The sequence below is a fragment of the Pan paniscus genome, chromosome 10, assembly GCF_029289425.2.
Source record: "Pan paniscus chromosome 10, NHGRI_mPanPan1-v2.0_pri, whole genome shotgun sequence".
NCBI classification, from domain to species: domain Eukaryota; kingdom Metazoa; phylum Chordata; class Mammalia; order Primates; family Hominidae; genus Pan; species Pan paniscus.
Window position 1 is genome coordinate 76,856,271 of NC_073259.2, and position 21,729 is coordinate 76,877,999.

General features: G+C 39.9%; 2 protein-coding genes and 1 long non-coding RNA gene across 14 annotated transcripts in view; 1 reads left to right on the forward strand and 2 right to left on the reverse strand.

The window, feature by feature from the left end:
• MDM2 (MDM2 proto-oncogene) overlaps positions 1-3,099 on the forward strand; it is a 34,463-nt gene extending 31,364 nt beyond the window's left edge. For all 4 annotated transcript variants that reach the window (XM_003808717.6, XM_055095882.2, XM_055095884.2 and 1 more), the window contains one exon: positions 1,201-3,099. In XM_003808717.6, coding sequence (XP_003808765.1) covers positions 1,201-1,776 — 576 coding nt within the window. In that variant the 3' untranslated portion in view covers positions 1,777-3,099. The remainder of the gene's footprint in view (positions 1-1,200) is intronic.
• A 2,581-nt stretch (positions 3,100-5,680) lies between these two features.
• On the reverse strand, positions 5,681-9,037 carry LOC134728488 (uncharacterized). Its single transcript, XR_010108932.1, has 2 exons — positions 5,901-9,037; positions 5,681-5,827 (listed from the first exon to the last, which is right to left on the reverse strand). It is a non-coding gene; the product is annotated as an uncharacterized LOC134728488 (long non-coding RNA).
• A 3,398-nt stretch (positions 9,038-12,435) lies between these two features.
• CPM (carboxypeptidase M) overlaps positions 12,436-21,729 on the reverse strand; it is an 82,431-nt gene continuing 73,137 nt past the window's right edge. For all 9 annotated transcript variants that reach the window (XM_003808720.6, XM_034936212.3, XM_034936211.4 and 6 more), the window contains 2 exons: positions 20,616-20,764; positions 12,436-18,358 (listed from right to left, as the gene is read on the reverse strand). In XM_003808720.6, coding sequence (XP_003808768.1) covers positions 18,116-18,358; positions 20,616-20,764 — 392 coding nt within the window. In that variant the 3' untranslated portion in view covers positions 12,436-18,115. The remainder of the gene's footprint in view (positions 18,359-20,615; positions 20,765-21,729) is intronic.

The window sequence follows — 21,729 nt, forward strand, 5'->3', positions numbered from 1 at the left end:
GACTTTTTGATGCACTTTTACTCCCATATTGCAAGACCTTTTTCTTTGGTTTTATGAGCTGTGAAAAACCCCCTTCTATAACTTGAAAAAAGAAGAATGAATAGTCTATCTTTATTGCTCCTGTCTTAACATCATTTGTGAGGCAATCTCAAAATGGTTACGGAAATACCTCTTACTTACGAGTTTTCACTTGTTAAATGTCCTCAGGCAAGAACCATGCTTCAGCTAATGCAAGAAGATAGGTTATGTAAAAAGGCTGGGGATGTGGGAGAGTTTGTTACCCAAATTGCATGGTGGAAAGGTTTGTGGGATAAAACGTTGGGAAAAGGAAGAAGCATTGAGCAGTTACAAAGATGAGAACACAGGAAAGGATAGAGAGGTAAAGGAAAGGATATTACGGTTAGTGACCAAGGATGATAGGTTTTAGCAGCAATGCTTGCTGTGAAAAATGTTTTAGCATTTCTCTTGTGGATGGAGTTAGGGAATACTCAGTTAAGCCATGGTTTTAGAGTACTTCTAAGGTAGTTCTAGTCACTGGTGGATTAGGAAGTCTTTCTCGAAGAGGCAGATTTCATCTAGATTGATTGGATAGACTCTTGGAATAGCGTCTAGGGTTGAGCCTTTAAGGGAGTGGATATAGGCTGCATGACAGAGTAAAAGATCCCATAGACTTGCTTCAACTAAAGCAAGTTATCCTGAAACAGATAACTTTATAGGTACATATTAATATCACATCACAGTTAATATATTTTTAGTTTAGAATTTTTCAGGATGGTATGGGTGAAAAAAATGGGTGTATTTACTCTACTTTAGGAGAGACTGTTACATATTGACCTTTTAAAAATCTGTTTTGTGTATAATTGAGACATATAACGTGATGTTTTGACACACATGTAAATAGTGAAATGATCACTACAGTCAAGCAAATTAATGTAATCCATTATCTTGAATAGTTAACCTTTCTTGTGTGTATGGTTAAAATACCTAAAATCTACTCTTTTAGTAAATTTCCAGTATACCAGTATATAACTAACTATAGTCCTCATGCTGTTCACAGTGACTATTTTATATAAAACATGAAACACTGAATATTGAGCCCTATGATATATTTTACCTTAGACATAGCAAAGTTGCTAGCATTCCTGTGACTGAGCAGTTAAAGGGTTACAGAAACTGACTGTGTGTCTTATTTCATTGAAGGACTATTGGAAATGCACTTCATGCAATGAAATGAATCCCCCCCTTCCATCACATTGCAACAGATGTTGGGCCCTTCGTGAGAATTGGCTTCCTGAAGATAAAGGGAAAGATAAAGGGGAAATCTCTGAGAAAGCCAAACTGGAAAACTCAACACAAGCTGAAGAGGGCTTTGATGTTCCTGATTGTAAAAAAACTATAGTGAATGATTCCAGAGAGTCATGTGTTGAGGAAAATGATGATAAAATTACACAAGCTTCACAATCACAAGAAAGTGAGGACTATTCTCAGCCATCAACTTCTAGTAGCATTATTTATAGCAGCCAAGAAGATGTGAAAGAGTTTGAAAGGGAAGAAACCCAAGACAAAGAAGAGAGTATGGAATCTAGTTTGCCCCTTAATGCCATTGAACCTTGTGTGATTTGTCAAGGTCGACCTAAAAATGGTTGCATTGTCCATGGCAAAACAGGACATCTTATGGCCTGCTTTACATGTGCAAAGAAGCTAAAGAAAAGGAATAAGCCCTGCCCAGTATGTAGACAACCAATTCAAATGATTGTGCTAACTTATTTCCCCTAGTTGACCTGTCTATAAGAGAATTATATATTTCTAACTATATAACCCTAGGAATTTAGGCAACCTGAAATTTATTCACATATATCAAAGTGAGAAAATGCCTCAATTCACATAGATTTCTTCTCTTTAGTATAATTGACCTACTTTGGTAGTGGAATAGTGAATACTTACTATAATTTGACTTGAATATGTAGCTCATCCTTTACACCAACTCCTAATTTTAAATAATTTCTACTCTGTCTTAAATGAGAAGTACTTGGTTTTTTTTTCCTTAAATATGTATATGACATTTAAATGTAACTTATTATTTTTTTTGAGACCGAGTCTTGCTCTGTCACCCAGGCTGGAGTGCAGTGGCATGATCTTGGCTCACTGCAAGCTCTGCCTCCCGGGTTCGCACCATTCTCCTGCCTCAGCCTCCCAAGTAGCTTGGCCTACAGTCATCTGCCACCACACCTGGCTAATTTTTTGTACTTTTAGTAGAGACAGGGTTTCACCGTGTTAGCCAGGATGGTCTCGATCTCCTGACCTCGTGATCCGCCCACCTCGGCCTCCCAAAGTGCTGGGATTACAGGCATGAGCCACCGTGTCCGGCCTAAATGTCACTTAGTACCTTTGATATGAAGAGAAAATGTGTGAAAGATTTAGTTTTTTGTTTTTTTGTTTGTTTGTTTGTTTGTTTTGAGATGAGTCTCTCTGTCGCCCAGGCTGGAGTGCAGTGTCATGATCTAGCAGTCTCCGCTTCCCGGGTTCAAGCCATTCTCCTGGCTCAGCCTCTGGAGCAGTTGGGATTACAGGCATGCACCACCATGCCCAGCTAATTTTTGTATTTTTAGTAGAGATAGGGTTTCACCATGTTGGCCAGGCTGGTCACGAACTCCTGACCTCAAGTGAGGTCACCCGCCTCGGCCTCCCGAAGTGCTGGGATTGCAGATGTGAGCCACCATGTCCAGCCAAGAATTAGTATTTAAATTTTAGATACTCTTTTTTTTTTTGAGACAGAGTCTTGCTCCATCACCCATGCTAGAGTGCAGTGGAGTGATCTCGGCTCACTGCAACTTCCGCCTTCTGGGTTCAAGCTATTCTCCTGCCTCAGCCTTCCAAGTAATTGGGATTACAGGCATGTACCACCATACCAGCTGATTTTTTTTGTATTTTTAGTAAAGACAGGGTTTCACCATGTTAGCCAGGCTGATCTTGAACTCCTAAACTCAAGTGATCTACTCACCTCAGCCTCCCAAAATGCTGGGATTACAGATGTGAGGCACCTGGCCTCAGATTTTTGATACTCTTAAACCTTCTGATCCTTAGTTTCTCTCTCCAAAATACTCTTTCTAGGTTAAAAAAAAAAAAAGGCTCTTATATTTGGTGCTATGTAAGTGAAAATGTTTTTTAGGTTTTCTTGATTTAACAATAGAGACAGGGTCTCCCTGTGTTGCCCAGGCTGGTCTCGAACTCCTGGGCTCAAGAGATCCTCCTGTCTTGGCCTCGCAAAGTGCTAAGTAGGATTACAGGCATGAGCCACCACACCCGGCTGTAAAAATGTACTTATTCTCCAGCCTCTTTTGTATAAACCATAGTAAGGGATGGGAGTAATGATGTTATTTGTGAAAATAGCCACCATTTACCCGTAAGACAAAACTTGTTAAAGCCTCCTGAGTCTAACCTAGTACATCAGGCCCTTTTTCACACACAAAAAAATCCTTTATGGGATTTAATGGAATCTGTTGTTTCCCCCTAAGTTGAAAAACAACTCTAAGACACTTTAAAGTACCTTCTTGGCCTGGGTTACATGGTTCCCAGCCTAGGTTTCAGACTTTTGCTTAAGGCCAGTTTTAGAAACCCGTGTATTCAGAAAAGTTAATTCAGAAATTTGATAAACAGAATTGTTATTTAAAAACTAACTGGAAAGATTGTTAAGTTCTTTCTCAATTATTCAGAAATTATGCATCATTTTCCTTCAAGAATGACAGGGTCAGCATGTGGAATTCCAAGATACCTCTTGACTTCCTCTCAAGCTCCATGTTTGGTCAGTGGAGGCCCATCCGAGCTCAGCACTGAGAAGTGTTAGTTTCTTTGGGACCCATCTACCCTGACCACATCATGATGTTCATCTGCAGCTATTGCAAGGTGTTCAGATTGTATAAACATAAATGTCACAAAAACTTTAAAAGAAGTGCAATTCTCAAAAGGTTAGGTGGACTAAAGCATTCTGTAAAGCAACTGCTAATAATGAGCTTACAGTGGATTTGAATTTGAAAAATATAGAAACAAGCCTGTCAAATATCTGCAAGAACTATGGAATAAAACTACTGATGCAGTGAAGACAGTTGAAAAGATCAAACAAATGCCAAGCTATATTTATAATGAACAAATTGAAGAAAAAGGACTACGGAAAGTTCAAGACATCAAAGAAGTCAGGCAAAACTTATCTTGACCCCTGTTGCAGGCAAAGGAAAGCAGCTGGAAGAAAAGATGATATAACAGTTAACAGGATGCAGACATGGCAGAGGTTTCCTAAAAATCTCATTATCTATAACCATTTCTATATTTACATTTGAAAATCTCCTTTGGAGACTTAGAACCTCTAAATTATTGACTTATTTTTTATATAAGGTCACTCAGATGAAAGGTGATTACAAAATCATCTACATTGCTGTCTACAAAACATCAGATAATATGGATGTTTGATCGCATCTCATTGTTAACTCTTTACTGATAGATATGTTTGTAAATACAGAAGTGAAATGTGGACATAAAATAGTTACGCTATTTGGTTAATGGTACTAGACAACATGTAATTACATTCAAAAATTTATGGCTAGTGATATAAAGTAAAATTTTCTTTGCAGTAAAATATGCCCTTTATTATAGAAGGGAGGATATAAGGAACCAACAGTTTGTATGAAAATAGCTCAAATAATATCTTTTATTTTGATTTTAATATTTCTTATTTTGGTTTATTAGTGTCTTAGAACAAAATGGCCTTATATAATGAAGCCTAGTTATGCTGGACTGTTTTGATCTCTTTTAATTGTTCTGACAGATAGTTGGGGATGAGAGCCGAATAAGGTTTGCCTGAAATAACTGACACTATATAATTTCTGCTTTGGCAAATACTAAGCTCTAACTTGTCATTCCTGGTAGAACAAGCTTTATTTTTCGAGCCTAGCAATGATCTAGAAGCAGATGTTATCTCAGTGCCTTTTGCAATTTGTTGTGTGGGTTTTTTTTTTTTAAAAGCCACACAATAATTTTGGAAAACAATGTATGGGTAGAACATGTGTCTGTTAATTGCACACAAAACCACTTTTAATGGGTATAGAGTTAAATTTGGAGGAATAAGTTCTAGCTGAAGTATTATGAACTCCAAATAATGCTTTGAGGACCTCCAAAGGTTAAAGTACTAATCCCTTTGGCCATTTATTGAGAGAGAGAGAGAGAGAGAGAGAGAGAGGGTAGGGTGACTATAGTTAATGTATTGAATGTTCTTGCTACAAATAAATGATAAATGTTTGAGCTGATGGGTGTGCTAATTACACTGATTTGATCAATACCCATTGTATGTGAAACAGTACATACACCATATTTACAATTATGTATTAGTTTAACATTTAAAATTTCTAATATAAGTATCTCTCAAACTGTGGATTAACTTCTTGATTTATATTTAAATATGAATCTTAAGCAAAACAGTGAAAATAACCATCTTGATTTAGTGTTTTTCTCCCATATGTGAATTGTATATACTTAGGTGAGGACAATAAAATCAACTGAACTGTAAGCTTAGAATAGGACTGAGGTAATTCTGCACAGCAACTTTACTAATGGTACATTGTTGCTTCAAAACTCTCTCTTTCTCTCTATCTGTCTCAATAAATGGCCAAAGGGATTAGTAGTTTACCTGTGGAGGTCCTCCAAGCATTATTTGGAGTTGATAATACTTCAGCTACAACCAAGCAGAATCTCTTTTTTTTTGGAGGTCCTCGAAGCATTATTTGGAGTTGATAATACTTCAGCTTCAATTTGGAGTTGATAATATTTCAGCTAGAACCTAGTAGAATCTGTTTTTTTCCTTTGGAGGTCCTCAAAGCATTATTTGGAGTTCATAATACTGAAGCTAGAACCAAGCAGAATCTGTTTTTTTCTGAGGAGTATCGGTAGCATAAATGTGATTATAAACATAGTACACTTGATATATGGAGGCAGTGACAACTATTTTTACAAAATTTAAATCTGCAAATGGATTCAACATGTTTATGGGTTATTAAAATTGTCTGATTTCTTAGGTTCTTTATAGTACACGTGTTGAAAATAAATGATTAAGAATTGTTTCAAGAATGCAATTATTTGATCTTAAATTTTTATGAGTTGTTAAAATAGAAATTATTTGAATATCATATATTTGGGTAACAAAAGGCACAAGTCTGAATGTGTTTCTTTTTCTGGAATGGCCATGCCTGCCCACTTTAGAAATACAAATATCACTGGGCAGCTTGAAGCAGTTGGGAGCCTCCAATGAGAGCAATTGAGAGAATGATGTTGCAAGCAGGAGTAAGAAATGCTGTGTTCTCCCTGTCTTCTCTTAGGTCACATGGCAGCCTGGCCTAAGTGATCGTGAATGGTCTATAAGGGAGGTAGCTGGGACAGGGAGGGGAGTTTGGGCTAGCCACCGTACCACTTGTCAGCATGAAAAGTAAGATTGTAATTGCCTGTTTAGTTTTCTGCCTCATCTTTGAAAGTTCCACCAAGCTGGGAACCTCTTGATTGTGATGCACAAATGTAAGTACATCAGAAAAAAACAAAAAAACTGGCTTTAAAGCAGGAGCTTGTGGGCCCCTAAGCCAGACGGGGACTAGCTTTTGGCATTATATAATTAAGATTTTTAAAATCCTTAATAAGGGTTTTATTTTATTTTTATTTATTTTTTGAGACGGAGTCTTGCTCTGTGGCTCAGGCTGGAGTACAGTGGTGCAATCTTGGCTCACTGCAACCTCTGCCTCCTGGCTGCGTTCAAGTGGTTCTGCTTCAGCCTCCCAAGTAGCTGGGGTTAGAGCACCCTGTCACCACGCCCCGCTAATTTTTGTATTTCTAGCAGAGATGAAGTTTCACTATGTTGGCCAAGCTGGGCTCAAACTCCTGACCTCAAGTGATCTGCCCGCCTTGGCCCCCCAAAGTGCTGTGATTACAGGTGTGAGCCACCACGCCCAGCCTAATAAGGGTTTTAAAGATAATTAGCGTGTAGGTCTGTAGGCTTATGATGGTAACCACAAGTTGTTAATGGCATTGTGAAAAGTTTTTAGTTGTGCTTTATGGGTGGATGCTGAATTACATTTTGATTTGATACTTAAGAAAATATTTCTTCAGCTTAAAAAATTGTTTAAAAGTTTGTGATCATATTGTCTACCATGTAGCCAGCTTTCAATTATATGTAAGAGGGACTTTTTGACATTTACAAATAATACTTTGAGGTAGATATCTGAAAGCACCAGCACTTGGAAGGTGTTCAGAAGTAACAAATTATAAAATGAGCTAACAAACGAAAGGCAAAATAAAACCGTAAAGCAAGCAGATGGGAGGCGTGTTCAGTAACTTATTCATAATGCATCTGAAATGATTGCTGTACTCAAATATTTAACGTTAGAGTAATAGTATTTTGAATGGAAACCATAGTTGATTGGAGAGAGGAGTGGTACTGAAACATACTTGAATTCGTATTGCTTTCCTTTAAAGCTCTCCTTTAAAGACTAAAAAAAATTCGATAGGCATTTTCATGTTTCAGTCCTACAATCCCACATCTCTACTGCCTTCAGAATGCTACAACTTAGATGTCCAGCCAACAGCTTAAAGCCAATTCATAAAAATAGCATCTTTCCTAATTCCAAAATTTCACCTTTTGTTTGTTTTGTTTTGAGATGCGGTCTTGCTCTGTCGCCCAGGCTGGAATGCAGTGCTGCAAACATGACTCACTACAGCCTCAACCTCCTGGGCTCAAGCAATCCTCCCACCTCAGCCTCCCAAGTAGCTGGGGACCACAGGTGCAAGCCACCAGGTCCAGCTAACCTTCCCCCCACCTCCCCCGACCCCGCTGCCACCCCCCCGAGACAGAGTCTTGCTCTTTCACCCAGACTGGAGTGCAGTGGTGCAATCTCGGCTCATTGCAACCTCCACCTCCCAGGTTCAAGCAATTCTGCCTCAGCCTCCTGAGTAGCTGGAATTATAGGTGCTCGCCACCACACCTGGCTAATTTTTTTTTGTATTTTTAGTAGAGATGGGGTTTCAGCATGTTGTCTAGGCTGGTCTCGAACTCCTGACCTCATGATCCGCCCACCTCGGCCTCCCAAAGTACTGGGATTACAAGCGTGAGCCACCGCGCCCGGCCTAATTTTTGTATTTTTTGTAGAGACAGTTTCACCATGTTGCCCAGGCTGGTCTCAAACTCCTGGGGTCAAGTGATCTTCCCGTCTTGGCTTCCCAAAGTGCTGAGATTACAGGTGTTAAGCCACCACGCCAAGCCCAAAATTTCACCTTTTAAATTTATTCCATTTATTTTCTAGGTGAATTTCATTTATTTCTCAGGGTTAAATTTTAGCGCTTTTGCCTGTGTCTATTTTTGGTTCACACCTCCCCAGCCCACTGTCCTGTATTAAGTAGGCCTTCCTTCAAGATCACAGTAATATCTCCCTAAATGGATTTCACTACGTTTGGTCCTATTTTTGGTTCAGTTATAGTTTACAGATACCATCATGTTGCTTCCCTGATTTAAATATTGGGGGAAAAACTTGCTTTTTGGATTTTATCTCTGATGTTCTACTGGATTATTTTAGACTTTTAGAACACTATGAAATGGGTGCTTGCTTTTCACTTTTCAAACCTTTTTTGCTTAAAGTTCATAAGCTTATTGTAGTGGGAAGTTCAAAGTCACAGATCTGGTACTTACTTGCCTAGTGACCTTAGAGACAATAAATCTATAGAGCCTAGTATGGGGTATGGCAGGTAGTAAGCACTTTTAATGAATGGAAGTTTAATATTCTGTTTGCATCCACTCGACCATAATCACCCCAAATCCAGCTTAGGTAGCCTTGAATTAACCCCTACTCCACCTTGAAGTTTTTTATTTGTTTTTTGCTGAGACGGGGTCTCATTCTGTCACCCAGGCTGGAGTATAGTGGCACAAACATGACTCACTGCAGCCTCCTGAGTAGCTGGGAACACAGGCCTGTTGCCACCATGCCTGGCTAATATATATATTATATATAATATACATATATTACACACACATATATATAATATATAATACATATGTGTTTATGTATGTATATGTGTACATTATATATATATATATATATATATATATATGTATATACACATACTTTTTTTAGAGGCAGAGTCCCGCTATGTTGCCCAGGCTGGCCTTGAACTCCTGGGCTCAAGCAATCCTCGTGTCTTGACCTCTCAAAATGCTGGGATTACAGGTGCGAGCCACTGCATCTGGTGAATTAAGCCTTTTTTATACACTCAACTCTGAGGTATTCTGTTCATACCAATATGTTCCTTTGTATCTTCTTGCCATAGCAGGTTGTAACATCCTTTTGTATCTCGTTTCAAATGTCAAATAAATACATTGTGTATACAGTAGTAAAGGATGTTGATTGGCATTGAAAGCAACTATCAAGTTCTTGTTGATTTAGAAGACAAAAAGACAATTTTAAAATAACATCCTGGGCCAGGCTCTGTGACTCACGCCTGTAATCTCAACACTTTGGGAGGCCAAGGAAGGAGGATCACTTGAGGCCAGGAGTTTGAGATCAGCCTGGGCAACATAATGACACCCTGTATCCAAAAAATTGTGGTGGCATGCACCCATAGTCCTAGCTACTTGGGAGACTGAGGTGGGAGGATCACTTGAGCCCAGGAGTCCGATGTTACAATGAGCTATGATTGCGCCACTACACTCTGCTTAGGAGACAGAGGGAGACTTGTCTCTTAAAAAAATAAAAAATAAAGAACAGTATGTTCATTAAACATTAATCTCACTGATTGTGATTTTTTGTTTGTTTTTTTTGAGATGGAGTCTCGCTCTGTTGCCCAGGGTGGAGTGCAATGGCGTGATCTTGGCTCACTGCAGCCTCCACCTCCTGGGTTCAAGTGATTCTCCTGCTTTAGCCTCCCAAGTAGCTGTGATATTTCAGCTAATTTTTTCATTTTTAGTGGAGATGGGGTTTCGCCATGTTGGCCAGGCTGGTCTCGAATTCCTGACCTCATGTGGTCCGCCTGCCTCGGCCTCCCAAAGTTCTGGGATTACAGGCATTGAGCCACTGTGCCTGGCCTGATTATGATTTTTTAAAGTCCCTCCCAAATTATTGTTTGTGCAATAAATGGCAAAAAAGGAGCATTCTAAGAAAACAGTAGTCTTAAAAGTTGATATGGTGTCAGAATTGTAAGAGAGAGGGTCTTGGCTGAAAAGCCTTTTTAGAAAAAATTGCTCCCTACAAAAAAGGCCTTTTCTACCTTTTCTCACATTTGTTTCTTTTTATAGGAGGCATTTGAGAAGACCAAATCTCTTCAAAGTTAAGCTTTTTGTTTTTTTTTTGGGGGGGGGGGCCGACGTCTCGTTCTGTCGCCCAGGCTGGAGTGTAGTGGCATGATCTCGGCTCACTGCCACCTCTGCCTCCTGGGTTCAAGCAATTCTCCTGCCTCCGCCTCCCGAGTAGCTGGAAATTCAGGCGCCTGCCACCATGCCCAGCTAATTTTTGTATTTTTAATAGAGGCAGGGTTTCACTATATTGGCCAGGCTGGTCTCGAACTCCTGACCTCGTGATCCGCCTGCCTCTGCCTCCCAAAGTGTTGGGATTACAAGCATGAGCCACCGCACCCAGCCCAAAGTTAAGCATTTTTTAACCACAAGGTGGGAGGTGGAAGTATCTCGTTGTAAGACTAAAGGTGTCCACTAACGGTAGACCCTTTTTTTTTTTTTTGAGATGGAGTTTCACTGTCGCCCAGACTAGACTGAAGTGGCGCGATCTCGGCTCACTGCAACCTCTGCCCCCCAGGTTCAAGTGATTCTCCTGCCTCAGCCTCTAGAGTAGCTAGGATTACAGGGGTCCACCACCACACCTGGCTAATTTTTGTATTTTTAGTAGAGACGGGGTTTCACCATGTTGGCCAGGCTGGTCTTGAACTCCTGACCTCAGGTGACCCACCTGCTTTGGCCTCCCAAAGTGCTGGGATTACAGGTGTGAGCCACTGCGCCCGGCCGTTTTTTTGTTGTTGTTGTTGTTTGTTCGTTTGTTTGTTTTGAGACAGTCTCTCACTCCAGGTTGGAGTGCAGTGGCACTATCTCAGCTCACTGCAAACTCTGCCTCCCAAGGTCAAATGATTCTCCTGCCTCAGCCTCCCAGTAGCTGGAATTACAGGCGCATGCCACCATGCATGGCTAATTTTTTGTATTTTTAGTAGAGACGGGGTTTCACCATGCTAGCCTTGAACTCCTGACCTCGTGATCTGCCTGCCTCGGCCTCCCAAAGTGCTGGGATTACAGACATGAGCCACCATGCTAGCCTTGAACTCCTGACCTCGTGATCTGCCTGCCTCGGCCTCCCAAAGTGCTGGGATTACAGACATGAGCCACCATGCCTGGCAAATTTTTGTATTTTCAGTAGAGATGGGGTTTTGCCATGTTAGGCAGGCTAGTCTCGAACTCCTGACCTCAAGTGATCCACTCGCCTCGGCCTCCCAAAGTGCTGGGATTACAGATAGGAGTCACTACGCTCGGTAGACTCTTAACAGCGCTGAGAGACCACTCCAAGAGAGCAGAGAAATAATAGTTCTATTCTCAGTTGTCAAACAGCAAACAAAAAACCCTTGGCTGGGGGGTGATGGCTCACCCCTGTAATCCCAGCACTTTGGGAGGCTGAGGTGGGTGGATCACTTGAGGCCAGGAGTTCAAGACCAACCTGGGCAACATGGTGCAACCCTGTCTTAACTAAAAATAGAAAAATTAGCCAGGCGTCATGGCATGTGCCTGTTAATTCCAGCTGCTCGAGAGGCTGAGGCATGAGAATTACTTGAACCTGGGAGGTGGAGGTTGCCGTGAGCCGAGATCCCACCACTGCACTCCAGCCTGGGTGACAGAGCGAGGCTTCGTCCCCCCCCCCAAAAAAAAAAGCTGCAAATTTAAACGTTGAAGTCTAGGTAAATATACCAGGGAACTTCTGCTTAAGAGGTTTCTATGTAATGAAATTCTCTTGAAAACAGAGAAACTATTTCCTGTTTATTTTCTAAATTGAGACATCACTTTTTAAAAATTGGTACCTGTAATTTAGCCATTTCCTACTCAGCAATGTCTCATTTAAACTATTATTTGTTTAGCGTGTTTCAAAGAGCAGATGTAAGCTTGAGCCCACCCTCTGTCCTATGACTAAGTCGATATTAGCAGGGGTTAGGACTGTTAGTTTTCCACTACTGGAGGCAAATTCTTTGTTTACCACTGTTCTCTGTATTTCAAAAGCACCTGGAAATCAATAAAATTTGTTATTCAGAACAAAAGCCTTCTCTATATATCAGTATTTCCCAAAATGTGTTTGGAAATATAGGTATGTTAATCCAAAGGGATGGTACGAGGCTGTATTATTTAAGGAAATGGTCCCATAGCTTAGCATGTTTGGGAAATCCATTTCTTTTCTGCATTTCTCAGATCCTTTATTACATTAATATAAATTGTGAATTTTCAAATATTTTTTCTGACCAGAAGGCATACTTTCCATCCATCATCTTGTCCATGGAACACACTGCCCCACAACACAAATTAATTTGGAATGTATTATATATAATATATATAACATATAGCATATATAACTTGTTCTGGAAGAACTATCTGGACTTTGAAGAGTTGTTGCAATGTTATTGCCTCATAAAAGGTCATTAAGTTTGGTCTTTCCCAAGCTTTATTTGGTGGTAATCAGTTATTTTTAGTGGACTTTGTTATACTTGCATAAGTACTTATTTTCAGGTAACGTAATGGGAAAAAAGCATTATTTATATGGATATTAGTTCTTTATTGAGAATCAGAAATATTTTAAATTTACTAAATTCAGAGGTAGTCATGGCCTCTCCCCAATAAACTTTACAGTCTTAGACAATCTGTGCATTTTAATAAATTCTTAGTTATAGTATTAAAGAAAGTGGCTGGGCGCGGGGGCTCACACCTGTAATCCCAGCACTTTGGGAGGCCCAGGCAGAGGCAGGCAGATCATGAGGTCAGGAGATCGAGACCATCCTGGCTAACACGGTGAAACCCCGTCTCTACTAAAAATACAAAAAATTAGCCGGGCGTGGAGACAGGCACCGGTAGTCCCAGGTACTCGGGAGGCTGAGACAGGAGAATTGCTTGAACCTGGGAGGCAGAGGTTGCAGTGAGCCGAGATCACGACACTGCACTCCAACCTGGGTGTTAGGGCGAGACTCCGTCTCAAAATAAAATAAAATAAAATAAAAAAAGTTACCAGGAAAACTGGTAAGATCAGCTACAAAACATCTATAAAAGGCAATGGAGTAGTTCATATGCAAAAGTATGATAAAATGGTGAGCAATACTGTACAGTATCTGCTTATTAGTTGATATAATGTAAAGTCTATAACAAACCCAAACTTCTACTTTAGCTACAGTACTGTGGACTTTCAATGCTCTTTAACTAGTCTGGTCATCATAATTTTCTCCCCCTTCCCCCTTCTAAAGTCATGAGGAAAATATAAAGGATCTATCATAAAATATACATCAACTGTATTGTTACCATATAGAATAACAACCAGACTTCTCAATAAGCAACTTATCTATTGCAATAAGACAATATGCTATGCTTATCTTTCTGGATTCCCCAGGAAGAGATACTTCCAATCTAACATCAGATATTTTTACTTTCTAAACAGAGCTAACTTGTACCATTTTTAGAAACAGATCACAAATGCAAATTTGCTTCTGGAACAAAACATAACATTGATTTCTTGGAAAGACTTTTGGAAATGTTGAGAAAAAGCTTTTAACATTTCTGATACATCCAACAGTTCATGTCTGAATGTAATTAAATTAAGCATCCAAATCAACACTGTCATTTATCTGCAGGGACTTAATGTTTTTCTAAAATACTCTTTGCCATTTAGATTCAATCATGTCAACATTTACCAACATTTGAGTAGGTATACTCTTTAAGAAGGTATATTATACTGCCTTCAAAATACTTATTACCTGAGTGTTAACTATCATCTTTCCTCCACCTGAGCAAGCACCAAAAATGTAGCATCTCTTACCAGTCACAGAATCACCGTTCAGCGTGGCGGGGGGCGGTCTCCATTTTACAGATAAAGAAATTGAATGTGTGGCGGATTTGAATCCAGGGCTTCTGCCTTTTTTCTTTCTTTTTTTTTTTTTTTTTTTGAGACAGAGGTTCGCTCTGTCACCCCGGCTGGAGTGCAGTGCAGTGATGTGATCTTGGCTCACTGCAACCTCTGCCTTCTGGGTTCAGGCGATTTCTCCTGCCTCAGCCTCCCAAGTAGCTGGGATTACAGGTGCCTGCCACCACGCCCGGCTAATTTTTGTATTTTTTTTAGTAGAGATCGGGTTTCACCATGTTGGCCAGGCTGGTCTCGAGCTCCTGACCTCAAGTGATCCGCCTGCCTCAGCCTCCCAAAGTGCTGGGATTACAGGCATGAGCCACCGTGCCTGACTGCTGCTTTCTAAATATCATTTCACTCCCACATTTTTCTCCCATCATGAAAGTGTGTATCAGGTTGGTTTCTCTATAAAAGGAATTATAGCTGAACTAGAGCTGGAGGAGCATAACCACCAGCCCAAGAGGGAGGGGAAAAGCCGGAAAGGCGTTGGGCAGGGAGGTGGCTTGGGTACCTGGTTTGACCACAGAATATCATGATTGTGTTTTGTTAGTCTTTAAATGATTTTGAGTCTGATACTAAATTCTGATTTTAAAAACTATTTCAGCAAGAGATTTACATTAAGGCTCATGAACTAATTCAGATTTTTGTTCGTGTCCCTTCAAAAATTGCTATCTTAGAAAAGTTAGAATTCAATGCCCAGTTGAAAAATTGCTTGGGGCTTGATAGCAAATCAAGTTTCATCTTATATACTTTTATTTGTAATATACCAAAGTCATTTTTGCAATATTATGTACTTTCAAGTATATAATTACTGCTTCTTTAAATACAAATGATCAAGATATTCAGATTATTATGAGTTTTTTTTGGTTATCTATTGCTGCTGCACAAATTACCAGATTTTATAAGTGGTTTAAATAAGCCTCCAATTTGTTTATATTAACATGTATGATTTTGTGCATGTAGAATAAGCTTGGCATAGAAATGGCCTAAATGCTCCTGTAGCTCTTCATTCCTTTGTCGTTCTCAGTCTCCATGCCAGTATGTCTCATTTCTAGATCCCATAGAACTTTCAATTGAAAGTAATAACCAAGGCAACTCACTTTCCATGAGTAATACACCACACTTCTAGAAATCAGCCTATATTACTATCACACTGGGGATTAAGTAAAAAAAAGAGAAAGAAGGATGGGAAGGGGAGGGAAGGGGAGGGGAGCGGAGGAAAGAAGAAAAGGAAGGGAAGGGGAGGGAAAGGGAGAGAAGGGGAGGAGAGGGAAAGGAGGGAGGGGAGCGGAGGAAAGAAGAAAAGGAAGGGAAGGGGAGGGAAAGGGAGAGAAGGGGAGGAGAGGGAAAGGAGGGAGGAAGGTAGGAAGAGGGGAAGGAAGGAAGAAAGGAAAGAAATCTGCTCACCAGAGTTGCTATTTTTTTTTCTTTTCTGTTTAGTGCTTTACCCCTTAATTCTTACAGGTAACGGTCTAATACAGGGTAACTCTCATAGTGGAGAACTTGAGAAGCATTAGTACTTCAAATTGAGTCCTAATGGTAAAATTGTTTTCTGATAAAAAAAGGTAGTTTGTAGTGCTGTTAGGAGGTAACATAATACTACCAACCTTAGGATCAATTCAAGGTCCAGTAAAAGGAATGTATCTGGAATTCTCGATTATAGACATGAAAACACTCTTCTGTCAGTGTTCAAAGTGAGCTGGGAGGTTGCCTACGCATTAAGACCTAGCTTCATAAAATGACTCAAAGCCCTAGGCAGTTTCTGGGAAGGACTGGGAGTAGCAGTCTCCTGGCACCCCTTGTTCATTCATTCATTCATTCATTCAGTACCTACTATGTGCTAGGCTTTGAGGATATAACAATGAATTTTTCAAACAAATTAAATAGACCTTGGCCTCAAAGAGCTCACATTCTACTAGAGAAGGCACACATGGAGAAGATTATAATACAATGTTGTAAATCCAATAGTAGAGATAACCAGTTTATTTTGGGGAGCAAAGAGAAAGGGTCCCTAACCCCAGACTGCCTGCGAAGAGGTGAAATGGAATTGAATGGGATTATGGTCAGCCAAGGCTTCCTAGTGGAGCTGCTACCTGAACTGAGTTTTAAGAGGGGTAGGAAAGAAAAAATGTAGTGGGTCATAATGGCATTCCAGATATGGGGGACACAAACAGCTCTGTGTTTATGAACTACAACCAGTTGTTGACTTTTGTTTCAAGTGGCTCCCCTTCCCCAGTGCTGTGTGGACGATGGACTGAAGAGGAGAAGGCTGGGAGCAAGGGACCAGTAAAGCTGTTGCAGCAGTGCAGGTGAGATATGAGGCCTCAACTCTGCAGTGTTGACAACCATAGAGAGCAGAGAGCAGAATTCATCAATATTTATCAGCACCAATTTTTTTTTTTAAGACAGAGTCTCGCTTCTTCACCCAGGCTGGAGTACAATGGCGCAATCCCGGCTCACTGCAACCTCTGCCTCCCGGGTTCAAGCGATTCTCCTGCCTCAGCCTCCCCAGTAGCTGGGATTACAGACATGCACCACCACGCCCGACTAATTTTTTTTTTTTTTTAAGTAGAGATGGGGTTTCACCATGTTGGCCAGGCTGGTCTCGAGCTCCTGACCTCAAGTGATCCGCCCGCCTTGGCCTCCCAAAATGCTGGGATTACAGGCGTGAGCCACCATGCCTGGCCAACACCAACCTTTAGTTACTTGCTGAATACACGGGATTAAGGAGGAAGAGAAAGTATCAAGGATGACTCCCAGGTTCCTAGCTTGGTGGTCCCAGTAATTGAGAGAGAGAATGCAGCAGGAAGAGCAGCTCTAGGGGGAACAGGATGAGTATCTCCACATGATGGGTTTGAGGTACCTGTGAGTCACATCCAGGTGGATGTGTCCTGTGGGCAGTGGGACGTGAGTCTGAAGCTCAGGCAAGAGGCTAGAGTTACATCTTTGGAGTCATCAGCCTAATGGAGGACTGTGGCATCCAGGTGCCAAAAGCTAGGGAAACTTGGCTCTGGAGGGAGAGGGGCTTTCTTAATTGACCTGTATGCTTTGAAGCTCTATAGAGACACAATCTTATCCCTTCAGGCCTGTATTTTCTTGGGCCACTAAGATGTGGTTACATATTTTCTCTCACATCTCCTAGAACATTTGCAAAACAATTCCCAGTCCTATGATCATTTCTCCCTTCTTCTGAGAACTACTTACTTATATATGGCACTTAATATCTATTCACATGTAGCACTCATGGTGAGGTTTTTTTTTTTTTTTTTTTTTGAGACAGAGTCTTACTCTGTTGCCCAAGCTGGAGTACAATGGCACTATCTCGGCTCACTGCAAACTCCGCCTCTAGGGTTCAAGCGATTCTTCTGTCTCAGCCTCCCGAAAGGCTGCGATTACAGGTGCCCGCCACCACGCCCCGCTAATATTTAGTAGAGACAGGGTTTCACCATGTTGGTCAGGCTGGTTTTGAACTTCTGACCTCAGGGTGATCCGCCCACCTTGGCCTCCCAAAGTGCTGGGATTACAAGGTGTGAGCCACTGCTCCTGGCCTTATGGTGAAGTCTTGTATGTAGAAGATCAATAAATGTTCATCTTCATTGCATATATTCATCTGGTTCTCTGTATACAAAATGATCTTCTTTTTGCAGGCATTTTTTTGCTTCTCAAGTTTTAACTTCTTACACATTTTAAGATTACTTCAAGATTAATTTGAGTGTAAATGAGCAGTACTTGTTAGGTAAGTGTCTTCCATTCATCGTCAAGACTGAATCATTCTTTTCATTATCACCACATATTGCTTATTGTGGAATTTGGAAACATCCATTTCTCTTCTTCAGGAAGATCGTGGAGTTTCTCCAATCAAGGTCCCACTAGAGTGAGTTAGGGTTGCAGTAACCTGGAGTGAGCAATCCCTGATTCCAGGAGGTGATGTGGGTTGAGTTTCACATTTTACTTTATTTGAAGAGTATGTGCAAAAGACTCACTAAAAATAAGAACAAACTAGGCTTTGTTGCAGCTGAGTGGTCTGGCAAATTTCTGTATAGAGGAATCATTGGGCATGAAGGATTTGGTACTGGGATAGAATCCAATTGCCCTTGGAATGGAAGTAGAATATCCTTTTTAAGAGCACTGAAGTTCTGGGATTTCTCCGGAATAATCACCTTTGTGATGTGTGGATCATGTCCAGGGACTGTAACCTGAGAAGAAACAAGAGACAATTATATGAGTGACTTAAGATGGTTCGTGGTGCCCACACTGAAAACACTGATATCCACCACTAAAATGCAGCCTTTGTGCAATGCATGTAACAATCTACCAGACCTCTGGGCCAGCAACAGATTTGGTCCTGCAGGCTGAGTTATCCAATGCCTGTTGACAGAGACCAGCGTTGTGAATGCTGTTGCCAAGAATTACAAAATGAAATAAGGACAGATGGGTACCTCATCTGGCAATGTAAGTCAAGAGAAGGAAGCAGCAGATGTTTCTGCCACCATCCTTTTCATGGGGCAGAAGGGTAAAGAGATAACTGTTTCCCTTTGTCCCAAGTGTATATTTAACATCCTCCTTGGATATCAAGATTATTTTCAAGTAGAATTATTTTCTCAACTTACTAATTTCTTTTCAGCTGACCTACAAGCCTATTGCTTCTTTTAAAAGCTTTTCTTTCTTTCTTTCTTTGCTTTTTTCTTTTTTTTTTTTTTTTGAGATAGAGTCTTGCTCTGTCACCCAGCCTGGAGTACAGTGGCTCAATCTTGGCTCATTGCAACCTCCGCCTCCCGGGTTCAAGCGATTCTCCTACCTCAGCCTCCCAAGTAGCTGGGATTACAGGTGCATACCACTATGCCCAGGTAATTTTTTGTATTTTTAGTAGAGACAGGGTTTCACCACGTTGGCCAGGCTGGTCTTGAACTCCTGACCTCAAGTGATCCACCTGCCTCTCAGCCTCCCAAAGTGCTGAGATTACAGTCATGAGCCACCACATCCACCCTCCTTTAAAAGCTTTGATTTTACCTGGTTTTGTTCATATCAGCCTGAATCTTTGGTTAGGCTTTTTTTTTTTTTTTTTTTTTCAGTGGAGGAAATGATCAGGACAAGACAAATGCTAAACTAACTACAGGCAATGTCTACTGAGAAATGCTTTTATTATATATGGTGGAGAAGGGAAAAAATGGGGAATGACATTTACATAACCACTCATTGGTATGTATTTTACACATTCATTTCAATGTCCAGAGTCTTACCTTCAAATATTATCCTAGAACTAATATCTAGGGTCAATGTGTACTGTGTTAGTCTAACTAATGGGAAATGAACAATTCATAACTTTATTCTAAAGGTGTGGCTTATTTATGAGGTTGCATATAAGTAATTAGATTCACTACCGGGAAAATCATATTTTTAAATAGAATAGAAATATCACAGTAAATAGGAGGAAAATAAAGGGCCTTTTTAGACAAAGATTCACAGTGAGTTGAGATTTTTCAAGCTCTATCCATTTTCTCGGCAGGAGTAGAAATTCCTAAAAGGATTAGCAATTGATAAGCCTCACATCTAGGCACCTTGGGGAGAACCCATGGAGCATGGAGGCTCTGAATTCTATAGTTTTGTAAACTAAAACCATGTTTTTTCCATGATGTCCTCAAGATGAAATAATAAAATACCAACTCAGTTTTCACTACAGAAGAGATGACTACCTTCTCCCAGGATTAGCTCTATATAGAATGACTGCTATGGTTGGCATGAGACCCACTAAGCAAAATAGAAGAATCCTGAATTTCTCAGAGAAACTCACATCAAAGAGAAAGAGGCAAAATCTGGCCAATTATATCAATACTTATTCATTTAGTTCTTTCACATAAATCCACTCAGGCTCAAATTAGTCCATGCTTTCCTGTCTTAGGATGAAATGACTCAGAAATATATATTTTATGGAATTAAAGACTGAAATTTTACTTGCATCGATTGAAAAAAGGGGTGCAAAATATGTTTATCATTTGCTGAATACGGTGTTAAAATGTGTGAATCAGATTTCACTTATAAAATGAATTCTAAGGAACTTTATCCAATTCATTTTTTATAGTAGAAAGTGTATGCCATGGAATGGGTGTCGTATCGTATCCTGGGAAACTATAAACTACCTTTGCTACATTGCTTATTCTTTATTATTAATTGGGTTACATTTTAATCATAAAAGATATCACAAGAAATAGGATTTGGCTTCCATTTTTTAAAAATTGCCATCAGGGAAAAAATATGAATTTTTGTGTTTTTTTTTTTTCATATAATTTCCACCTCTTCCACCTCCTGCCAATTGCAAGTCTGACACTATCCTTTCTTTCTGTCTCGATGGATCTGCTTTTGAACTTCCTAGACTTATTTTGGATTCCTTCTGGGTGAATAAGTATTATGAGTTCTATAATATTTTAATAACAATAACTAGCATTGCATACTTACATTTATTATATAGGACCCAGGCAAGAGAAGGAGATAATACTCTCCATATTTGTTGGTTCTATAGGGGCAGATATGTTTTCTGTCTTGGACTTCCACAATTACATTGGGTAATGGATTTCCATTCTGATCAAAAACTTGACCCTTTACACCTGCAAGACAAAAATAAAATTAAATATTAATACCATATTTTATGGCATATAAAAATTATTATAAATATTTAAGGACAATATATGCAATATTTATTAGCTAACTCAATGTTGTGAGTTAATATTAAGTGTTAGAGAGGGAAAAAAACTTATTTTTGATGTAACTTAAAATATAGTCAAAATTACTAATCTGATTTATAGCTTAAATTTGTTCGTTGTTGAATAGCCCATTTATATTAGTACGTATTATCACAGTGAGAGAACACAGATGACAACCTAAGATCCATTCCTGTCACTTCCAAGTTATTTACTCAGTCACCAAACTGTACTACAACCATTGGTGGATTCCATAAAATCCTAAATAAAAACGGTGTCAATGTATTAGTTACAACAAAATATTTACGTGTGCAAGGGACTCAATAGTTTTGTCTTGTAGTGCAACTACATGGGAAGCAAAATTATAATCACAAGGCTTCTTGGAAGCATGGAATCGATTGGCCAGTAACAGCAGCCAATATTTATTGAGCACTTAGTATATTCCAGGCTCTGTACTAACTGCCAAATGAGCATTTTCTCATTAAATTCTCATATCAGCTCTGTGTCATCAATTATTATCATGATTTTACAGATGAAAAAAACTAAGGCTCTGGCTTATTAAAATAACCTCCTCAAACTCACACAGCCAAAGAAGTGGCCCAGCCTAGCCGTCAACCCATGATAGTCTCGACAGCCCCTCTCAAAATTTCAGGAGTACAATTTTTAAAAAGCCATTTATATTTTAAGACCTTTCTTATTTTAGATCCTACGTGTCACATCTAGTTTGTTTACTCCAGCGTCAAATCATATTACCTTAAGGTGAAGCTGCCTAAGTCCCCAATAACATAAATGAGAATGAAGAGCTACAATAGTAAGATGATCTTGAACTCTCCCCAAACAGTTATGCTCAATAATTATTTATTAGGGCAGAA